The sequence below is a fragment of the Tenrec ecaudatus genome, chromosome 12 (genome assembly GCF_050624435.1).
Source record: "Tenrec ecaudatus isolate mTenEca1 chromosome 12, mTenEca1.hap1, whole genome shotgun sequence".
Taxonomy (NCBI): domain Eukaryota; kingdom Metazoa; phylum Chordata; class Mammalia; order Afrosoricida; family Tenrecidae; genus Tenrec; species Tenrec ecaudatus.
Window position 1 is genome coordinate 138,127,388 of NC_134541.1, and position 23,081 is coordinate 138,150,468.

At 41.0% G+C, this 23,081-nt stretch overlaps 1 protein-coding gene across 3 annotated transcripts in view; it reads left to right on the forward strand.

The window, feature by feature from the left end:
• The window catches only part of RNF216 (ring finger protein 216), a 125,728-nt gene that overhangs the window by 15,756 nt on the left and 86,891 nt on the right, over positions 1-23,081 (forward strand). For 2 of the 3 annotated variants that reach the window (XM_075527558.1, XM_075527557.1), the window contains 7 exons: positions 2,339-2,474; positions 9,711-9,835; positions 10,767-11,582; positions 12,635-12,711; positions 16,417-16,519; positions 18,795-18,959; positions 20,286-20,400. In XM_075527558.1, coding sequence (XP_075383673.1) covers positions 2,408-2,474; positions 9,711-9,835; positions 10,767-11,582; positions 12,635-12,711; positions 16,417-16,519; positions 18,795-18,959; positions 20,286-20,400 — 1,468 coding nt within the window. In that variant the 5' untranslated portion in view covers positions 2,339-2,407. The remainder of the gene's footprint in view (positions 1-2,338; positions 2,475-9,710; positions 9,836-10,766; positions 11,583-12,634; positions 12,712-16,416; positions 16,520-18,794; positions 18,960-20,285; positions 20,401-23,081) is intronic. The other variant, XM_075527559.1, reaches the window with a different exon arrangement.

Consider the following 23,081-nt stretch of genomic DNA (forward strand, 5'->3'; position numbering starts at 1 on the left):
CGATACCTTCAGGACCAGGGTGTGAGGGGCGATGCTGGGAGAGTAGAGGGTGAGTGGGTTGGAAAGGGGGAACTGATTACAAGGATCCACATGTGACCTCCTCCCTGGGAGATGGACGGCAGAGAAGGAGGGGGGAGGCTCTGGATAGGGCAAGATATGAGAAAATAACAATCTATAAATTATCAAGGGCTCAAAGAGGACCTGATGCAAAGGGCTTAAGCGGAGAGCAAATGCTTTGAAAATGATTAGGGCAAAGAATGTACAGATGTGCTTTATACAATTGATGTATGTATATGTATGGATTGTGATAAGTTATATGAGCCCCTAATAAAATGTTTTTTCAAAAAAAGCTCCTTTTGTGACAATCTCTTAGACGTCAGCTCTCTTAGTCTTTGAATATCTAAGGATTATCTACTTGAATAGTCATCAGTGCTGGTTATAGAACGAATGTTACCTTGGCAGATAAGTTTTTCTCACTTCTTTGAAGATAATAATTACTTTTGGCATTGTTTATTCTGAGGAGTTTAGTGCGCTCTCCTCCCACTCTCATTCCTGTACCCCTAATGGGTCTACTCTTTTTGGTCCTTATCTCTGTTGTTCAGCCCTGAAATCCACTCATCCTGTAGGGTTGGCACCTTCCTTAACTTCCTTGTATTTCTCTACCATGACTGGTTTATGCAGGAAGAAGGTGGGGCTTTCTGCTGTCATAAAGGCTTACCGTTTGGAAACCCAAAGCATCAGAAGCCACTTGATGGCAGTGAGCTTTTCAGCTGTCCTATCAACATAAAATAACTTGATTTTAACATCACTCTGCCTTGCTTTGAACCCTGCTGGTGCTGAGCTTGAATTACTCGACTGCAAACTATAAAGTTAGCTGTGTGAACCCACCAACTGCTGCAGGGGAGCAAGATGTGGCTGGCTGATTCCCTGAAGCTGTGTAGCCCTGGACATCTCAGTTCTACTTTGACCAGCAGGGTTGCTGTGATTTGGAATTGGCTTCATGGCGTTGGTTTGGTTTGGGTGTCTTGTTTTCTTAAAGAAAAGGAAGGAAGGAGAGGGATACAGAAAAACATATACTATTTAGATTTAATAAATGTTAATGTTTTGCCATGCTTGCTTCAAATAGATATGTGTGTATATATGTTAAAGATATATGTAAAGTTCAGACTTCAGTTCCTCTTTTCTAGCAATAGCTATTCTTTTTATGTTGGTGACTTTCACTCATGTAGTTTTTTTAATGTAATACTTAGATATATGGGTTCATTGTATTTTTTAAGAAATGTATATAAATGAGATCAAACTTATTTTTAGTTAACTTGTTTTGTTCTTGTTGATCTAATTGTATTGCTTTATTGTATGGATTTTACTTTTTTGTGTGTGTGCTTTGAAGCCCTAGTGGTGTAGTGGTTAAGCATTGGGCTGCCATCTGCATGGTTGGCAGTTCAAAACCACCAGCATCTCCGAGAGTGCTGTCTACTTCTGTAAAGTCAGAACAGTCTTAGAAACCCACGGTGGGAGGTGTCTATGAGTCAGCATTGACTCACAGTGTGGCAATGAGTATCCCTGTACTGGCATCAAAACAGGTCATTTTCAGTTAGAAATCTTGTAGCAGTAAACATCCTTGTCCACATCTCCTGTATTAGGCATGTGTTCTGGTGCACTTGTATGTGTTGTTATAGGTCAGTGGTTCTCAACCTTCCTCATGCCGCAACCCTTTTCATTCAGTTCCTCATGTTGTGGTGACTCTTAACCATAAAATTATTTTCGTTGCTATTATCATAACTGCGACCCCTGGGAAAGGGTCGTTCAACCTCCAAAGGGGTTGCGACCCACAGGTTGAGAACCACTGCTATAGGTACTATATCTAGGATTGCAATTGTTCAGTCATGGGAAATGTGCTTCTTTAACTTACTGAGTTTTTTACCAGGTACTTGAAAATATCTGATCGAGCTTCCTCACCAAATTAATTGTATTACACTTTCCATTTTTCTATTTGCTTTATTTCCTAGCTTAGTGGCTTTAAATGAAGCTCATTGTCTGATTTACCTTTCTCGTTACTGGAGATTAGGTTTTGCTATTTTGAGTTGTCCTTGGACAAACTTGGTTTTGATTTGTAATGTTGTTCGTATCTGGTTATTCTTTACCAGTTCTTTTTGACTCTTTAAATATATTTCTTTAAAAATGTACCTTCATTTCCAGGCATATTTTAGTTGTTTGCTGGTTTGTGCTTTTATTTCAGAGTATTTTCAGCATAAACGTTGAATGTTTCCTTGGTCAGACCTGTGGGCAGAGTGTTGATACTCCCTCACCCTAAATGTACCTCTTTTTCCTTTCTCAGATGTTTTGAAACAACTGGGTACCATGCTTAGCAATTAGCAGGCACATAGGTGTAGTTCTGCGTTTGAAAATGGCAGAAGGTGACAATAACGAAGAGGTAATTCACTTGAACAACTTCCACTGCCACCGGGGACAAGGTGAGTGAGTCATTTGCTTGGCTCTTAGTTTCTTCTCTTTTACTGCACTGCTTTTTCTCTTAGTATTACAGTTAGATCTTCTTTGAAATGGACATTTTGCACCGTTTAGAATCCTAGGATGTTAATTTTTAGACTTCTGGATATTGGAAATAATTTGCTCAACTACAATATGTGTCAAATGGCTGACACAAATTAAGTTTAAGAGGGTCAGTATGAGAGGAATAGATTTGATGGCAGTGGATTTTGAATTTGGATGGCATATCGATTGATAAGCTATTAGCACAAAAGTTACAAATGCACAGTCATTGGCGTCTAAGACATAGGATCATGGAAACAGTGGCAGTTCTCAGATTTGAAGTGACTTTGATCGCCTTGAAGGCAACAAGTTTGGGGTTTGGATTTGCAAAAGTCTTCTGGGTGTGTATGCCTTAAAACTACCAAGGTTGCTTGCTGCTGAAGCCACCTTGATGGCATACTGTGCTAAATTTCTATTTTACTGGAAAATGCTGGTTTAACCTCATGAATTTTAGGAACCTTGCTCTTTTGTTTTAGACTTAGAGCTAAGGTTTGGAAAATTTACAGTCATTAAAAAAGGTATTTGCAGTTTCTAAATGGTTATAAAATTTCCTTTTAAAATTTAATCTTATTTAAACTTGAGCTAAAGGAAAAAGATGCTGATAAGTAAGAAAGAATTCTTACTATATACTTATGTGTCTTGTGCAAGCAGAAACTTTGTATAAGAGGATGTTCTATTTTTTCCATTGATAATATTTTGTGTTTTACAAAAATTATTTTTCAAGGTAAATTAAAGGCTTTCCATGCCTTTAAAATTAAGGACATTTTATTAAGCAAATAAATTGAGTAAAATAATTAAAATAGCTCAATGTTTGCAAGTTATAAGTACAAAAATCAGTGCTTTTTAGATCCTGATAGTGTAGTGGTTACACATTGGGCTGCGATCTGCAAAGTGGGCATATAGAAGCCACCACAAACATCACGGGAGAAAGACTGGGCTTTCTAACCCTCTAAACAGTTAAGAGTCTCAGAAACCAGAGGCGGGTTGGTGGGGGGGAGGTGTGATGCTGTGAGTTAGCATTGACTCGATGGCAGTGAATAGTTTGTTTTTCTGGAACTGTAGCATGTAACTTAGTAGTGATTGAGACTATAATTGTGATTCAGAAAGTTAAATTTTGTTATAACATGAATATATAATTACTAAATTTAAAATGTGCATGCATAGTTAATGTTAAGGTTGTGGCTTTTTAATTGAGTCTTAAATTTAATTGAACAATGTTTCCTTAAAGAACAACCAGTTGGTTTTTTTTGAAGTTACTGACTCTGAAGATGTATCTTTTCTTAGATGTATGTGCACCTTGCATCTAGCACAATATTTTTTTTCAGGCATGGAAAGTTGTTTTTGTTAGCAGTGTTAATAATTTTTATTAAGGAAACCCCGTAGTTTTTTTTAATCGTCTTTTAATATGTGCACATGTTTTAAGTGTATAGTTCAATGACATTTGACAAGCTAGTGTACCCATATAATTACTGCTTCCATCCAGATAGGTTTTCTCTGCAGGTGCTCCTTATCCCACTCTGACTTCTGGAACCACGGATTTAGGGATTTTTGTTACCATACATTTTCATATAAATGAGACCATTTTACTCTTCTGTATCTGAATTCTTTTGGCTGAGTGTGATTTTTTTTTTTTTAAATAGGATTCATTCACATTGTAGTAAATAGCAGTTCATTCATTTTTAACGCTGAATCATATTCTACTTTCCTGCCCAGGACTTAAAATCCAATGACTTTAAAAAATGTAGGTGACCAAGGAAAGGTTGACAATATACAGATTAGAAAAGTTGCATCATTAAATAATCATAAATACTCTTTGTCACCACAAAAATAAACAAGATAGGGGTTTATATGTCAGTATAGTATCAGATGAAATAGACACTTGAGCTAGACGTATTATGAGAAATAATAATTATAAAAATGTCTATGGACTAGAAAGATAAAACTTAATTCCAAATCTCTGCACAATTATTAACATGCTGTTAAAATATGCAAAACAAATTGATAAAAACTAAAAGGAGAAATGAATGAACACAGCTCATCATCCCTTTAGAATGAACCCTCATGAGGTAGAACTTCTAGAATGGCTGACTGAGGAGCTTGGCATATCCTTCCCCTAAAGTGCGACAAATCTACCACTGAAGGACTGGAAACTGGCCCAGAGCATATAAGAATTGAAAAACAGTTATTCAAGGAAATCTACTGAATCGTGAAAGTCTGGTAATTTAGCCTGGGGCCACATCATTCCCTCCTTTTTCCACATGCATCTCCTTTTGTTCTGTGTGGTGGGGTATTTATACCTGAATGAGTGGGGCTGGCCCCAGAAGACTGCTTGTAAAAGGGGTTGGCTGGTGGCTCTTTGGATCAGTGTGGAAAATTCCATATTCAGCAGCCATATCATAATACCAATCTCAGTGACAATGAGGGAAGATCAGTATTTTGGCCAGCTGAAGTTTTGATAAAGGTTAGGGCAAGCAGTAAGTCATTGAGAAATTTAAACAGAGTGATTGGAATGAAGTAGCCAGAGATCTTGATAAGCTTCTGTATAGCCTTGATTATTTGTAAACAAAAGGCAATATGTATGTGTAGGAGAGACCTAGAGGGTCCTAGCAAGTTACTCATCCCTGGCTGAGTGTGAAGCTTAATAATTGTATGCAGTAGCAGAAAGCAAAAGGCAGGGTAGACCTTAGAAAGTGACTGACTTAGAATGCTTTCTGCAAGCCACAGAAGATCAAGATCATTGGTAAAAACTGGGAAGAAGAACAACAAAAAACACCTGAGCAAAGATAATTAATAGCTGTAGGCCCATTTAAAAAGTGGTTTGCATGGAAATAAAACCACAAGTAGCCACCATCCCTGAGGAAAGAGGATTGGAATCCAGAGTTGTAGTGTACATTTTAAATGGATATATAATAACCTACTGTTATCAAGCGTTATTCCAATTCTTAGTGATCCTGTTAGAATTTCCAGGCTGTAAATATTTTATTGGGGCCTCATACAGCTCTTATCACAATACATACATACATCCATTGTGTCAAGGGCATTTGGATATTTGTTGCCATCATTATTTTCAAAACATTTTCTTTCTACTTGAGCCCTGAGACTGTAAATCTTTATGAGCACAGATAGTCCCATCTTTCTTCCAGGAAGGGGCTGCCAGCCTTTGATTAGTAGTCTGTTTTTACTCCACATTATGGGATATGAAAAGGCTGTTCCCCAGCTCGTCTCCCCCAAATAGATGTCAGAACTAGGACACTGCTTGCAACTAATGGTAAATGATTGTCTAGTTATCTCCCTGAAGGCATTCAGCCATCCAGAGCAGTCTTACACTACTGTCTGGTCTACTGTAGGTGGGGCCCACACCCTATTGATAGGATAATGATTGTTTCCCTGGAGAGCTTAGAACGGGTCAAACCTGCTCAGTGACATCCAAAGTTAGAGTGCTATTCTAAATCTAGGATCCGCCCATCTTGTCATGTGTACCTCCAATCTCTCCCCTTCCTATTAAGAGTATACACCTAGATCGTCCCCCTCCCATTACTGTATTGCCTATAGTACAACCCCTTTCTGTGACATATGCCTTTACCTGTAATCAGGGGCTGCAGTCACCAAAAGATATATAACCCTTGGTTAGGAGTAAATCGCTCTAAACTCCAGTCCCCTCTCCAGCCCTGTCCTGTCCTCCTTCCCTGTTCCCTCTCCCCCCTTTCCTGCCCTTCCCACCCTCCACATCCCCACATAGACCACCAAGCAGGGCTGAGGTGAGCATGCTACCATGAGGTATGTCTGGCTCCTTCATTGTACTTTCTTTCCTATCTTATTCTCTGACTTTTCTATAATCTTTATATATTATAGCTGTATAATTACGCCTACCGGACCCATGATGATTTGTTAGGAGCTGGTTACTCTGACACACGGTACCACTTTTAAAGATAAAATTATCAAGAAATTGTGAGGCTTACAAAGAAACAGGAAAGTCTGACATACATCAAAACCAAAACTCACTGCCATTGAGTCGATGCTTACCCAAAAGGACCTTGTAGGACAGGGTAGGACTGCCCCCTGTGAGTTTCTTAGACTGTATGTTTTTGTGGGAGTAGAAAACCCCCTCATTCTCCCTTGGGGTCGGTGGTGTTTTTGATCTGCTGACCTTGCAGTTAGCAGCCCAACAACATAAGCACACCACCACCAGAACGCCTTGGCCGATACACAGGGAGATAAGAACAGTCTATAGAACTTGTTTCTGTGGAGATCTCTAACTCATGAACTAAAGAGACAGATTTCCAAGAACTTATAATAAATATGTTTAAAGAACTAAGCACATTGCTATTGAGAACATTTTGACTTTTGGTGAACCTTATGTGTTATAGGGTAGAACTACTACATAAGATTTTCATAGCTGTAATCTTTATGGAGGCAAATCACCAGACTTACATGACACTACTGAGTGAGCACAAACCTCTAACAATTAGGTTCACAGCTGATTGCAAAGTTGGCTCTACTCGTGGATTTAAAAGAAACCAAAGTTTTAAAAAAATTGCAGTACAATGAAAATTCTACTCAGGTTACTCAACAGCAGATCTGACCTGACATGAATGGGCATACTTGAGGATGGATCAATAGAGATGATCCTGTCTGTAGAGCCCGAAGGAAAAGAATGGGATTTGGGACAAAGGTACCAAAGGAATAGAAGCCTCATAAGGGAGAGTAAAGAAGAAACAATATCTGGAAACATTTCAAAATCGAATCAAAATGTCAAATCTACTCATCTAAGAAACTCAACAGGCTCCAAAAGCGGGGAGGGGAGAAAACACAAAACTCAATGCAGTTCTGAGAATCACTTTGTTGTCTGGGGATCTGGCTGCATAGAGTTGAAGAAGAAATGTGAGAATCTCATCACAATGTAGACTTGAAAGCACTTCTTATCTCTGCCTTTAGAGCCTATGTCCCCGAGAAAAGATTGAAGTTGTCAAGGATTTTGTCTTTCTTGGATCCACAATCAATGTTTGTGGAAGTAAAAGTTGACATCAGAAGACATATTAGGTAAATCTGCTGCACAAGACACCTTTAGAATATTGAAGAACAAGGATGTTACTTTGAGGACCAAGGTGCGCCTTACTCAAGCCCCAGGGTATTCTCCATTGCATCATATGCTTGTGAAAGTTGGACATTGAATAAGGAAGACTGAAGAAGAATTGATGCATTTGAATTATGATGCTGGAGAAGAATATTGAAAGTACCATGGACTGTTAAAAGGACAAACTGATCGGTGTTGGAAGAAGTAAGGCCAGAGTGCTCCTTGGAGACAAGGATGGCAAGATTTCATACTGTGGACATGATTATCAGGATATACTTGGTAAAGCAGAGGGGCAGTGAAAGAGAGGAAGGCTCTCAATGAGATGTATTGACACAGTGGCAGCATCAATGGGCTCAGGCATAGGAACAGTTGTAAAGGGTGGCGCAGGACCTTGCACTGTTATGTTCTGTTTAGGGTCACTGTGGATCGGAGCACCTCGATGACATCTAACAACAATAGCATTTTCTGTGCCTTTTTTGTTTTTTAATCATTTTATTGGGGCTCTTACAATTCTTATCACAATCCATACATCCATTGTGTCAAGGACATTTGTACATTTGTTGCCATCATCATTCTCAAAACATTTGCTTTCTGCTTGAGCTCATGGTATCAGCTCCTCATTTTTCCGCTCCCTCCTGGCGCTATTCCCTCCTTCATGAACTCTTGATAATTTACAAATTATTATTTTATATCTTTTAAAAAAATTTTGTCCTATCTTACACTGTCCGACGTCTCTCTTCGCCCACTTTTCTGTTGGCCCCTGGGGGAGGAGGTTATATGTAGATCCTTGTAATCGGTTCCCCCTTTCCACCTGTTCTGTGCTTTTCAACTATTAAATTGAGTTTCTGGATGACATTCCCTTTGCTGTCTCTCTGCTGCATTGCTTGCCACCTGTAATGTTGTTTTCCAAAATTTTATTGAAATCTCATAGACTATAATCTTTCCTAATAGGTGTATTGTGTATGCAAATTTTCTGACATTTTTGTAGAGTTGCAGGAGATAATAATGCGAGTTTATCCTGCCAGATTTAACTGGAAGTCCTTTGCAATGTGCTTTTCAGGGCCTGGGTTTAGTTCCTTGTTAATATTTATTAATTTGCTGTGGAATGGAGTCATGGTTTAGTGAAACAAACACTGAACCTGAAATCAGACACTGTAATATATCGTATATACTTGTGTATAAGCTGAGTTTTCAGCACAAAAAATGTGGTCTCTGTCATGCTTGGGCTAGAGGATGGCAAAACTAACCCATTCTACTCAGTAGGATTCCGTATCTTATTTGCATAGTCCCACCCAGGCATTTTGTAAAAGTAGCAAAGACTGCTTAGACCAGTGGTTCTCAACTTTACTCATGCCACTCAACAACTTTACTGTAGTTCCTTATGTTGTGGTGACTCCCAACCACAAAATTATTTTCGTTGCTACATCATAACTAATTTTGCTAGTGTTATGAGTTGGGTGACCCCAGTGAAAGAGGGTCATTTGACACTCCCCCAAAAAGGGATCTGGATTTATAGGTTAAGAACCACTGGGTTAGAGGGACTGTATTAATTCACTGCATCATACTTATCTTCGTGCTCAAAAAGTGGAGACCTTAATCATGATTACTACATTTAGATGATTATTTTAACTCTAGTTATATTTAAAATGATGTCAAAACAAACTCATTGCCACCAAGTTGGTTCCAACTCATAGCAACCCTTTTGGACAAAATAGAACGGTACCTGTTTGTTTCTAAGATTGTCATTCTTTATGAGAGCAGAAAACTTTCTCCCAAGGAGCAACTGGTGGGTTTTTAATCACCAACAGCTCAGCAAGTAACCCACTATGCCACCTCACTCAAAAAACTTACTGCGATCCAGACAATACTGACTCATAGCGACCTCCTGTGAGTTTTCTACTCCTGGGGGTAGAAAGCTACATCTTTCTTCTGCAGAAAGGAACACTGGGAAAGTTAAATTGCTTACTTCATACTAACAGCTGTTAACTTGGCTTTAGGCTTGTGTCTCTCCAGGTCAACATTGAACTAATGGACTGAAAGTGATTGTGCTGGCTCCTGAGTAATGGTGTTACCTGCTTTTCTGCAGACTGGATCAATGTCAGAGATGGACCCATCACCATATCTGACTCCTCTGATGAGGAAGGGATTCCAATGCTGGTCACCCCAGCTCCTCAACAACATGAAGATGTGGATGATGTCATCCTGACGGATGTGAGTTCACTTCCCCTGGGGAAGCTTATATTCAAGCCACATCTGGAGGGTCGTGTGGCCTTGGAGAACAGCTGGTCCGCAATTCCAGGACAGGTCCCTTTTCACCCACATGATGTCCATTTAGCTATAGAGTGGGCAGTAGAAGCTGTCTGTTTTGAGCTGTGTCAGTCCCGAGTTGCTACACTACTGTAACTATTCGTGTGTGTTAATGTACAATACTGTAATGCATTTCCCCAGTCAGAAACTCTCCTCTCCCTTATTACTCTACATTTTTTCTAACTCTTCTAGGTTGTTTCTTGTACTTACTTTTATATAAATTTGGCTATTAGTTTGTTTAGTTCCAAAATCAGACTGATGACTTATCAATGGAGAAGGAATTAATACATTTAATTCAAGAAAATCTTACTGTTATATTTATAATATTTATCATTTTGATCCTTTCTAACCCAGAACAAATTTTGTCTTTCCACTTAGCCTAGTCTTTTACTTTCCTTAGCTAGAGGATTTTTGAGTTTTCTTAAAAATAAATCTGAAATTGGTTAAGGTTGTTCTTAATTTATTTATTTTTCTCCTTTATGTACAATTTGTTCTATTTTAGTTTTGTTTAGAAGTCTTGGGTTTTCTATTACTTTCATAATCTAGTAACTTATTTTAATTTCCTATAGTAACTTCTTAGTTGATTATTTCTTAAGTGATGATGTTTGGCCTGCCTTCAAGTTATAATTTAGAGCTTCAATCTATGGGTGATCACTTTCTTACCATACTATAGTTTGATCGATTTCAGTATTATCAAGATAAATGTGAAGAACAGTCATTACTTTAAGTCATGGTTTTTATTTTTTGTGTTTTCCTGTCAGTACAGAAATAGGTATGTAGACCCAGGCCAAAAAAAAATGACCATTATTATTATTAAAATTTCATTTTTTCTTAGACAAATAAACCTCAGACATCACGACCCAATCCCATCAAACCAGCTGCCGAGTGGCAAGATCTGAAAAGATTGGGAGAAGAAAGGCCTAAAATGTCTAGAGCAGATCAGAACAGCTATTTTTCAGTGTGTAACAACCCATTGTTTGATTCTGGGGCACAGGATGATTCTGAGGATGACTACGATGCCTTTCTGGATCTTGGGCCTACTGGAATCTCTGAACTCACTAAGCCAAGTGGTCAGAGAAGAGAACCCCAACCCGGACCAAGTCATAGTCAAGCATCAAGTGACATTGGCAACCTTGGATCAGAGAGAAAAATCATCTTGGAAGACAGTCATCTTCTCTATTCAGAAACTGACCCCTTGAACCAATCATCTGAAGAATCAGAGACAGAGCTCGAAGAATCTGGTGCCATCAGAGAAGATCAGGCCATTGAAGAAGACTGCTGGTTAGACCATCCTTACTTCCAGTCTCTAAACCAAGAGACCCGTGAGAGAATAAGCCAGGTTGTTCCTCAGGAGCGGCATGCTGAAGCAGAACTGGGCCTCCTGTTGTATCAGCATGAGCCACCACGGGCAGCCTTCCCTAATCCAGCTTTCCCCAGGCCAGAACCTCAACAGGATGGGATTCGAGGGCCTGCTTCTCCTCAGCCTGCCCATCCTTTAGGAGAACTGGAAGACCAACGACTAGCAATAATAGATGAGGATGATGACGAGCCAGGGCCGGCCTTCCAAATGCAAAGATCTCAGGAATCCGATTTGGAAAACATGTGGGGGCAAGGAGATCAAGAACTTGTTGCAATATTAGTTAAAGAAACGGTAAGTTTAATTTTTCCAAACAAGTAAGTAGATAAATACTTTCTTTCACTAACCCCCACTCCCCAAAAAAATTTCTTAAAGATTTTCTTATGAGGCATATATCTAGATGTATAAAAGAGAGAGAGAGGCTCTAAACACAGACAACCCTGAATCAGGATCCCTTAATCTGTGCTTACTGCCAAGAAGACTTCCAGAGAGCCTCCCATTCGACCCCTAAAGCACATGTACCTGGATTATCTGGAGCTGTGCTGTCCAATAGCTGTCAGCCCCACATGGTTCTTTTTTTTTTTTTTTCCAATTTGAACAAAGAATTTAAAAGCTGTTTATGTATATCCAGTTGCATTAGTCACATTTTAAGTGCCCAGTAGTCACAGAAGGTAAATGGTTGCTGCTGTTCCTAGCTGTGGAATTGGCCCCTCATTCAGGATGACTCCATGATAATAGAGGGGATCCGAGTACCACAGAGTTTTCTTGACTGCGCTCTTTTTGGAAGCTGTTTGGAGGGCTTCCTTCATGGAGATGTCGTGTGGGTTCTAACCACCAACATTCACATTAGTAGTAAGTTGCGAGCATACCTGTACTTCCCAGGCACCTTAGCTAGAAGCCACCATATTGGAAATAGACCATTTTTGTCATTGTACAAAGCCTCATTGGGTAGTATTGATCTAGAGAGTAATGTGTGGGTTTTTTGTCTGTTTGTATTTGATAATGCCTCAACCTTGTTTTGCCCAAGGTTTCTTAACTGGCCATTAAGTTGCTTATTTCTTAAGGTGAGCACCTTATTTGTGTTTGGAGTCCTTAGGTTTGGGCAGACATACCCAATTTTGTTGAAAGAGTAAGACTAGATATGCACTATGGGAATAGCGGGCCCGTTGCTCTCTTAAGCCTTTCTAGTTTCATATGCTGTGTAGAGATGAACCCAGGAGCCGAGTGTGAGTTTTAAAGCAGGCATAAACCTGCTTCTTGAAACTTTAAATCATTGTGTATCCTTCTTTTTTAACTGTATTAAAAACTGTTACAGTGAATGAACTATAAATGTTATACATTTTTAGGAAGCAAGATTTCCAGATGTAGCAAATGGATATGTTGAGGAAATTATTCATTTGAAGAATTACTATGATTTGAATGTGTAAGTATGTCGCTGTCTTTTGTTTTTACATTAGCTTTTTCTTGTGAGCAAAATAGTGATACTAATTGCAATCTCTACAGTGTCACAAGTTCTCTTCCTGTCCTCCCTGTGTTTGCTATTTTGTCTTTTTTCTTTCCTGTTACTTTCTCCCTTCTGGGTTTGTCTCCCTGGGCAAATGCTGCCTTTTGATCTCACTTGATGAATTGCTCACCATTGTTTAGATGATTGTATTAGAAAAATTCTAGCAGTCATAATATGATGAGGCTTTGTCAGGGGAAGCCAGCCCCTAACACATCATTACGGGTCCGGTAGGCGCAATTGTACAGCGATAATAAGTAAAGATCATAGTAAAGTTATAGAGAGCATGAGAGATGGAAGAGAAATATTGAAATAAATGGAGTCAGACACAATTCATGGTAGCATGTTCACCTCAACCCTGATTGGTGGTCCATGTGGAAGGAGAGAGTTTAATGCTAGCCCAGGCTTTTTATCTTCTCTGGGGACATGCAAACCCCTAATTACAGGTGAGGACATACGTCACAGGAAGGGGGTGCTGTGCTATAGGTAATGCAGTAATGAAAGGGGGTGGTCTAGGGACATATACACAATAGGAAGAGGAGGGATTGGGGGTATACATGTGATAAGATGGGCGGATCCTAGATTTAGGATGGCAGCTTAACTTTGACCTGTTTTCTGGACCTCCATAGGAACCATTAGTAGGGTGTAAACCCCACCTATAGGAACGAAATAGATGACTGCAGGCGTCCATTATCCTTAACAGCAGGGAGTGGGGCACACTGCAGTCCAGCAACTGATCCCTCTCAGGGAGGTTGCCTGTGAGCATCTGACCTCCCCCCACAATGCTTCAGAAAGTTTGTGGAAATTTTCCATTATTTGTTACTGACATTTTTACGCAAATTTTTGGAAGCCCCTTCATCTGAAGAGCATTTCCTAGACTTTGTAGGTACTACCTAGTTACTGAATTACGGGGTTTCGGTGTTCAGAGATGTGTGACTACTTGTGTTTTGGTCAAGATGTTTAAAAATACTTTTGTAACTTTATAACAGAAAGTGTTCTGCTTGTCTGCAGAATCGATGGAAGCATTTCTGTAGTTTTATGATAAGTGCAAGCAAGGTCTTCAGAAATAGATAGTAACTTCAAGTGGAGGGGCAGGGAGAAAAGTGTCCCAAAGAAAAGAAATGCAAAAAGAAGTAATTTATTCTCTTACACTTCTCCCAGAAGTGAAATGAGTATACTGAAATTAATTAAAATTTCAGACCTTTACAATAGAAATTTTAAACTGCAACAGAAGAGGTATTACATGACCCCTAACCCTGAGACCTCCCTATTCTCACCTCGGGGGTGCAGGGTGTGGCTAATGAGAGTAACAGGACAAAGCTGAATGTGTAAACTAGGCCCAGAGCTGAGCTGAGGAGTCTGGGAATTTTGTGATAGCTGACTCTCAGCCACTTTATGTGCCACTTCAAAATGGCCTTTAGATCTCACCACTTTTTACCTGGAAATCACCTCATCTGGCAGGCAGTCTGCTGTTTGGCTGCTTCACCATGACCCTTCACTCACAGAATGATGCTCCTGAAATTAATTCTGGGGAGCGGCATCTGTCCAAGGAGAAAAAGGCTGGACTTTGGCAGGAGTGCGTTCTCCTGGCAGCATGTCAAATCAGTCAATTAGGAAATAATATGAAGAGGCCACACTTGTGTTTCCTTGGCCTCTCATCTTCCCCCTGGCGCACCCCCCCCCAACACAAACATATTCCTTCCTCAACCCCACAAACACGCACACTCACACAATCTATCCTGGGACACAAATATCCACGAGTTGTGTTGCATCTTATTTCTAGAAAGAAGGGAGTATATTGAGGCCCCCTTGTGGTGTAGTGGTTACTCTGCTCAGCTACTAACCAACTAGTTGGGGTTTGAAATCTACTAGCTGCTCTGTACAAGAGAAAGAGTTGGACTGCTTCAGAAAAGAGGAAAGCATAGGGAACTCTGAGATTATCTATCCTGTCCTAAAGGGCCCCTCTGAGCTGGAACAAACTCAGTGGCAGTGGGTTTGGATTTTGGTTTGATTTGTTTGTGTTGGGCCCTTGGCATTGTTCAGTATTTAATCAGGCTGTGGTGATAAAGAGGAGAGAGAGCTTAGTGATCAGAAGTGTATGGGACTCCTGGAAATGACAATGGAGAAAAGGTGCTGAGCTTGCTGAGGGGTTTGGGCAGGTGAAAGAGAGGCTTGGCAGCAGGGCCCTTGTGAACTGTCCTCTTCCTGTTCCAGTCCCACCTCTCTGACCTTTTCTCTGTCCTCCTCTGCTGAGCTGTCTTCCTATTTCTGTTGTACTGTTGTTGGCCCCACTCATGATATGGTAGCAAGAGAAATGGGATGAAGGGAACCAAGTGAAAACCACGGTGTGGCCCCTAGGCCAGGGAAGGCTCACCTCGAGAAGGTGGGAGCAAGGAAGTTGATGCTTTCTTCTTTATGTAGCTAGTGCCACACCTCTAGGTCTGCCCATCTTACTAGGCTCAGTCATGCCACCGTTATCTCCTGCCTTGGTTAGAAGATAAGATCCAACAAACCATTACCATTCAGTCAATTTCAACTCATAGTGACCCTAAAAGGCCAGAGGTCTATTTCATAGCCTTACTAAGGCTGTCATCTTTAGGGAAGCTGACACCATGTGTTTGCCCTGTGGAGCAACTGGTGGGTTCAACTGCCAACTTTGCCTTTACAGTCCAGCACTTAGAACACTTGGCCACAGAGTTCCTTAGCGTCTTTACCAACTCATAGGAACCCTATAGACTCCTTTGGAGGTCACAGGGGCCGCCCAATTCATAACTAGCAAAATTGCAGTGATGAAGTAGCAGTGGAATTAATTTTGTGGTTGGGGGGGTTACCACAACATAAGGAACTGTATGAAAGGGTCATGGCATTAGGAAGGCTGAGAACCACTGCTATAGAGTGTTTCTGAGATTTTTAACTCTACAGGAACACACAGCCTCATGTTTCTCCTTCAGAGTGGGTTTGAACTACTAACCTTAATATTTCGCAGCCCACTTAAGTACCACCAGGGCTTTCTATGAAAATATATAGTTGGGCAGATTTGGCCTGCAGGATAGTTAAAATTTATTTAGTCTGGGTGACGCATACATGGATGTGTGCTATGTCCTTACCTTGGCGTGTTCTGTGATAACAGTAAAGAAACATGGCTATGCACATTGCAGTGAGATAAATGTAAAGTAACTCCAGTTGCTTATAGCGATGTGTATTACAAAAAGGGCCACAAAAGTATTAATGAAATTAAGGGGCCTTTTTTAGTTCTCTCATGGATGCTTAGCAAACTTTTAAATTATGAATATGAATGGGTGCTTTCTCCCCACTCCTTATTTTTCATAATTTTCTTGATAAACATTAAGTACTGTCTGTCCACATTCTCCAGTTCCACACCATTTAGCCAGTAGTGTTTTCAGGGACTTTGGCGCTCAGCCATCGGTAAACCTCAGAGAAGCCTGTAGTCTGCAGTGTGCCCACTGCTTGTTCAAGTAGCTGCAAAAGTGGAATCTCCATGTCACAGGGCTCTGTCTGTCTTGTCCTTTTTCAGTTTTCTGGGCTGCAAAGATTTAATTCCTTGGTAGGCCTACTGCACTGTGGGGATTGGAAGCAGTATGACAGTAACATCGTTTGTTGTTGCAGACTTTGTAATTTTCTTCTGGAAAACCCAGATTATCCAAAGAGAGAAGATAGAGTCATCATAAACCCCAGCAGCAGCCTGCTCGCCAGCCAAGATGAGACAAAGGCAAGTGCTGGGCTTGTTTTGGTACCTCTGCCTGGAGGAAATGGTTTACTCCTTCCTCGCCTGCTGGTGAGGCGAAAAAGTGTTGAGTCAGGGCACATTTTTACACATGAGCAGGGAGAGAAAGGGTAGGAGAGTTGGAGAGTTCAGAATGAGTATAAGGCTTAAGTCAAACAGTATCATTACAGAATCATTGCTGTTAAACAGACCTATCAAGACGTGAAGCTGTTCTTTTTCAAGCGAGCCTATATTTAGGTCTGTACACTTCAGAAGATGGTGTTTCCATCTCTCTGATCCTTCCCCCAGAGAATGCTGTGCTCTTCAATAGGCACTACATCGAAACAGCAGTTTGGGCATATTTAAGGGACGTTAGTCGACCTCTTTTTAAATAGCGCTTTGTGAGTGGGAAACAAAAAAATCTGAAGGAGCAAGATCAGGGCTGCTGTAGGTGAGTGGGGGTAGTTCCCAGAGAAAGCCTCTCAGGGCAGCCTTTGATCTCCTTGAAGAAAGAGCAGGTGCATTTATGGATGGCAACAGCATTGCTTGGTTATAACTTTTCCTAGTTTTTTCTCACCAGTGCAGTTTTGTGAATTTTCTTAACCCTTCTAATACATCTTCGTGACTATGTCCTTCAAGAAAATCTATCCAAATTGACCATTTGGAATCTCATTAAAAAACAATTGCCATCACCTTCTATGCTGACCTCTCTGGCTTGAACTGACCCACCAGATCCCTTCTGATTTTATTTTATTTTTTAAGGGACTTGAATAAACTGAGACAAATGTGTTACTGAGAGAACTTGTCTACAGCCATGCAGTGATTGTAGACATATTTAAATATATGTTTTGTTTGAAATAAATCCAAGTATTTATGAACTGAAATCCTTATAGGTATGTTTGTTTACTTACCCTTCACACCTGGGATTTCCCAACTTGATGCACTTTGAATCAGAGCCTTTTCTGTTCTGCCCAGTTTAGTCATGACTGACAAAGCAACACCAGAAAGGACCCACATTTTTAAATGTTGCTAAGCCTTAGGGGGATAACTCATGAACTGGAGCCCTGCTAGCAATTTGATTTAACCCTGTGAGAAAGTGAGGGCGGAGTAAGTGTTGCTTAGCAACCAAACCTCTTGACTGATTAAATGGAAACAACTGTCCTCTCAGAACTGGTGTCCTCCTGCCTCTCTTTGAAGGTGAGCTGCTCACCACAGTCCAGGTAGTACTCCAGTCTCTGGGAAGACTCCGGCTCTGGGAAGACTCCCCATTTGTCCACCACCACCTCTGCTGAGTTGCCCATGTCTACTTGGACCTGCAGTTTTTCTGGCTGGTGTTCCAGATCAACCAAAGTTTCTGTGTTCTAGTTTCACTTCCTGGGCCATAGCTGGACCTATTTTGAATACTGTGTAAGAAGACTTCAAAAAGTCCCTGAAAAAACTGCCTGCTATTAACCCCACTTTTTCCATGAGCTTTTTGAAGCCCCCTTATAGTTACTATCTTTCATTGTAACTGTCTTTCCTTTCCCATAAGTACCCAGATTTTTCTAGTCTTTACTCCTGCAACCCAAATGTCCCAAGAAGGAACAAGTGGCCAGAATTCCTTGTCCTAACAGTTTTATTGGCATAGAATTCAAGTATGTCTTTTTGTGCAATGCATTTCAAAGTACGTGAATTGGAAACACCAATACGCGTCACCTTCAAGTACTTCAACATGCAGCTAGTTAATAAGACTTCAATATCTGATAATGGCTTTTTTCCCCCTTTTCATGTGAAGGTTCACGTGCTAGAGAGCATACACCTGTGTAACCAAATCCTCGGTCATGATGTGTAAACCATTTGATTTTTAAAACCTGAATTATTTCCCTCATTGGTGATCAAAACTAGCAGTTAATGTGTTCACAGATGAGTTCCTACCTGCATCACTGGAGTCAATTGCTCGACCTTCCTGTTCCCCATAGGAGGGCTTCACCGTCTCTCTTGATGCATTCTGTAGCAGAGGAAGTTGTCCAAGTTTCTGAGCATTTGATGAAAAGAAGATGCCTGAATCATTGTGCTGAAATTCCCTCAGTACCTTTGTACCAGCTCTGGGTTCCAATAGAGTCCCTGAGCCTCCATCATTCATTACTGTCCCAGGCTGGATACTTCCTTTCGGAGTGGCTCTGATGCTGAGGACACCTTTCTTTTCTGTAGTACTTGATTCTTAAGGTGACCCACCTCCTGGGGCAATCCCTTGGGAAATGCATTGTCTCACTGATTTTTTTGTGCTGCTTTTTTATTTCAGTTGCCTAAAGTAGACTTTTTTGACTATTCCAAATTGGCTCCTCTTGACCAGCGATGCTTCCTCCAAGCTGCTGACCTCCTGATGGCCGACTTCAAAATGCTCAGCAGCCAGGACATTAAATGGGCCCTGCATGAACTCAAAGGACACTATGCAATCACCCGAAAGGTGCTCTCTGGGGGCTTCCTGTGGGCTGGCTTGCTCCTGACCGCTCCTTCTCAGGAGCACTGAACAAAGAGTCAGTTTGTGGGAATCGGGCTGGGGCAGGGTGAGGAGAAATAGATAGAGGGATTTGCTGAGACGAAGAGCGGCAGGAAAAGAATGAACAGCTTAGAGTCAGGGACATCGTGGTTTGGCCTACCGATGTGGAGAGTGACCCAGTCTGCAGTGGAGTGTGGGGTGGGGCTGCTGGAATGTGATGTTCTGCCCTTCCCCAATTGGCTTCCTGACATCAGTGTCACTCAGCCTACTCCCAGGCACTGCCTTGGCAGTTACTTTAGGTGTGGTTTGTAAAGATTGGTTATTTGATGCAGAACAGAGTTGGTAGCTGCTGAAAGCAATAGCGCTCAACTTCTGTCTCTTACCACCCGGGCCCTAAGGATTTCTGTCCCTGACTCAGAAGGGTACTGTTCTTAGCGAAGTCACCTGAATAAAAGAGTTGAGTGCCTTTCTGGCCCTTGTGTACTCCTTTTGCAGAGATTTGTTGCCATTTCCTTTATGCTCTCAGGCTCTTCGTTCTTCTGGCACTGACTTATTTTCCAAAAGACAAACAAGTATGGAGCCGTTATTTTTATTTTATTGTGGTTCAGGTGAAAGATTATCAAACAGATTGGTTTCCCATTCAGTAATTTATACATAGGTCATTTTGTGACTGGTTGCAGTCTCCTCAATGTGTCGGTGTTGTCCCTACTTCCACCCTGGGCTTCCATTTATTCTCCCAACTCTCCTCTTCCTGCCTTCCAAATTTTACTTTGGGGCAAGTGCTGCCCTTTTGGTCTCATGTACTTGGATATTTTGAGGAGCACATGTCTTTAATTGTTCATTTTGTAGGCCAACTTGGCTGCAACGTCACCCTGAGAGTGGGTTAAGTTCTAAGTGTGGAGGGTGTCTAAGCACCGTCGTCTTAGACCCATGCGTTTGTGGACAGTTGTTCTGATCTTCTGTAAAGTGTGGCTTAACATAGACTCAGTACGAAGCCACATTTACCTGAGGTTCATCTTCCTCCAGATAAGATCCAGTGGGTATTTGAACCATTAAAGTCATTCCAAGGTACCATAGAAAATGGGGAACAAAATTCAAACTCATACAAAAGATGCCACTCATGGGTCTTGTCAAGTAAGTTTACTGAGCTGTTAAAACGTCAAGTGCTTATTTCTGGGCAGTCAGACATAGTGAGCCTCGACTAGGAGTCAGGGTGAGATGTGGGGATTGCCTGTGTTTGACATGTTCCTTTTTCCTTTCACGCCAGTGATCTTTCCCTTTCTCAATTTCTAGGCCTTTTCTGATGCTATTAAAAAATGGCAGGAACTATCACCAGAAACCAGTGGAAAAAGAAAAAAGAGAAAAGAAATGAATCAGTATTCTTATATAGATTTCAAATTTGAACAAGGTAATGGCCTACTGTGAATGTTGCAGAAGCTGTGTGAGTCTTTATCGGGCCCGGGGGATAGGTGAGGCTGGAGGCAGGATGCTTACAGCATGGCACGCCAGGGGTGTCACTCTCACCACACAACCTTTATCAAGGGAGTGCAGTTTTCAGCTTCCTTCTACCTGCTTAGAATACACAGTTGACAGAATAGCTGGGGTACAGTTAGAAAACTGCAGAGAAGTGTCTGGGCAGCTCTTTACATTTAGGAGGGAAACTGGTCTTGGAGATTGGTTTAAGAATTTATATGTATGGATTGTGAAAAGAGTTGTATGAGCCCCTAATAAAATGTTTTAAAAAAAAGAAAGAAAATTAAGGCAAAGAATGTACAGATGTGCTTTATACAATTAATGTATGTATATGTATGGATTGTGATGAGTTGTATGAGCCCCTAATAAAATGTTTAAAAAAAAATTCCTTTTATCAGTAGGAACATCCCATTGGGCTCGTGACTGTAAAGCGATCACTTCAGAGCGATGGGTTGGGGATGTTTCACTTCAGAATGGACTGGGCTTCTGCACAGAGCTCTTGTTAAAATTCTGTTATTTTCACTGGTGGCAGAATTGCTGAAAGTCCTTCCCAAGAGATAAAATAGTTGAACTTTACATCAAATTTCATCTAAGATGTTTGTCTTCAAGTTCACTATAACTTTTTGTAGATTGTTATAAATATATATCTGTTCCTTGCCTGTTCCATCTGGACTGAGTTACGTAACTGAATCTCATGAGTGACTCAGGGAAAACCCACAAGGTAAGGGTGGAGTCGGTGTTCATCTGAGTCTGTGGCTGCTGGGCTATGATCCCAAGGTCCTTGCAGCTTGGCTTTGAGTAGGGCTTTTATGAGACGATAGGATGCCTTCATGTCCTGTGACAAATGGAGAATAGTAAGGGCAATGTGTAGGCAGTCCACGCTTCAGCTGTGAATGGATCCAGAGCTTCCACCAACCATGCCTGATAGCTATAGTCTTTACTTCTGACAGGTTGGAGAAAGGAAAATGCTGCTTTGCTAGGCAGTCTGTTCCTTTGCTGGTTCGCTCGGTCTTTTAGAAAAGTCTGTTTCAAGCCAAAATGTCCCTTCCTGAAATTTCTTGCTATGCTTTTGATTCTTTAATCTGTAGCCATTCATAATATGTCTCTTTTCTCTTCACCACCCTGATTGCCCCCTCTATATGTTCTTTGTCTCTGTCTCTGTCTCTCTCTGTTAAACTTTATACTGTGAATTAGGTGAAGGTTTGCAGAGATGCAGTGTCAGTTGTACGTTCAGTAATTCTTAGACATTTTATTTCAACTCATCCATAGCAATCCCCTTATTGTACCCTCACTCACCCTGCTTTCTCCCCATATTCATTCCTAGCCCTATGAACATTGTCCTTGGGTAAATGGGATCTTTTTCTAAGTAGTTGCCAATGCTAGCTGGGCACCATCTAGTTATGATCTCAGGGTTGTGGAAACTGATGTGATCCATTAGTCCATTAGATGTTCACTTTCCATCACTGTTTTCTCTGGATGGGGAGAGACTGATAGTTGTATGTTAGATGGCTGCTTGCGAGTTTTTAAGACCTCAATTACTACAACCAAAGTAGGATGTAGAAACGTTGTCTTTGTACACTGTTAAGCCAAACAACTTTGGGGTCCCCTGAGACTGTGATACTGAGCTGTCAGGCCCAGTGACTCATTCCTTCAAGGAGTTTGCTTATGGATAAGCTTTCACAACTTTGTACACTACATTCATGGATGTATTTGCAGCAAAAATAAATCACATCTACAAATGTCTTAAACTCACATATATTCATAGATGTCTGGTCCTATGTACTGATCACTGCAGTGGTCTTATACAAGCTGAACATCAGTTTAAAAACAAAGCAAAGCACTAGCTATCACCTGCAGCTGGGCTGATAGGGAGTGGGGCGGGGCGGGGCGATGGCACACAAATTGCCAATATCAAGAATGAGACGGGCTGTAGATTTGTAGTCATCCAGCATGTCAGCGTATTTTTCAAAGTTTGAATGTATAAGTCCAGACATAGTGCTTCAAACGAGGACTGCTCACTCTGTAGAGACAACAGTGAGATTGACAGTCTGTACTACAATGCATACAGACTTAAGACTGCCTTCCCTTTTCCAAGTAAAAACCTCTTAAACATTGGCTCACTCGAAGCCTTGGTTCCCTACCTCTGCCTTAAAGTCACATACCACCACCCCCTCTGAATTTTGCAATACTTGATGCTTTGCTCTTTTGTCATCTTACTCGTTGTTAGGGGTGTATCCCTTCCATTACAAATTCTTAAACTACACTTAGTATTCTATTAAAAAACCAAAAATCACTGCCATCGAATAAATACTGACTCATAGCTGGGCCCCCACCCCCACTGGGTTTTCAAGATTGGAACTCTTTACGGGAGTGGAGAGCCCAATTTTTGTACCCTCGGAGCTGTGGTGCTTTTGGACTGTTGCCAGCCTTAAGGATCACAGCTCAGCTCATAACCACCACCCCACTAGGGCTCTGAGCTTGTCTGTAAAGACAAGAAGTAAATGCACTTCTTTAACAATTAATGGTTTAATATTTGTGGCACAGTCTTAATACTCAGCACTTGGCTAAGTATCCGTCAGCTGTTCCAGGAATTTATTTTTGTCTTTCCAGTTTCTT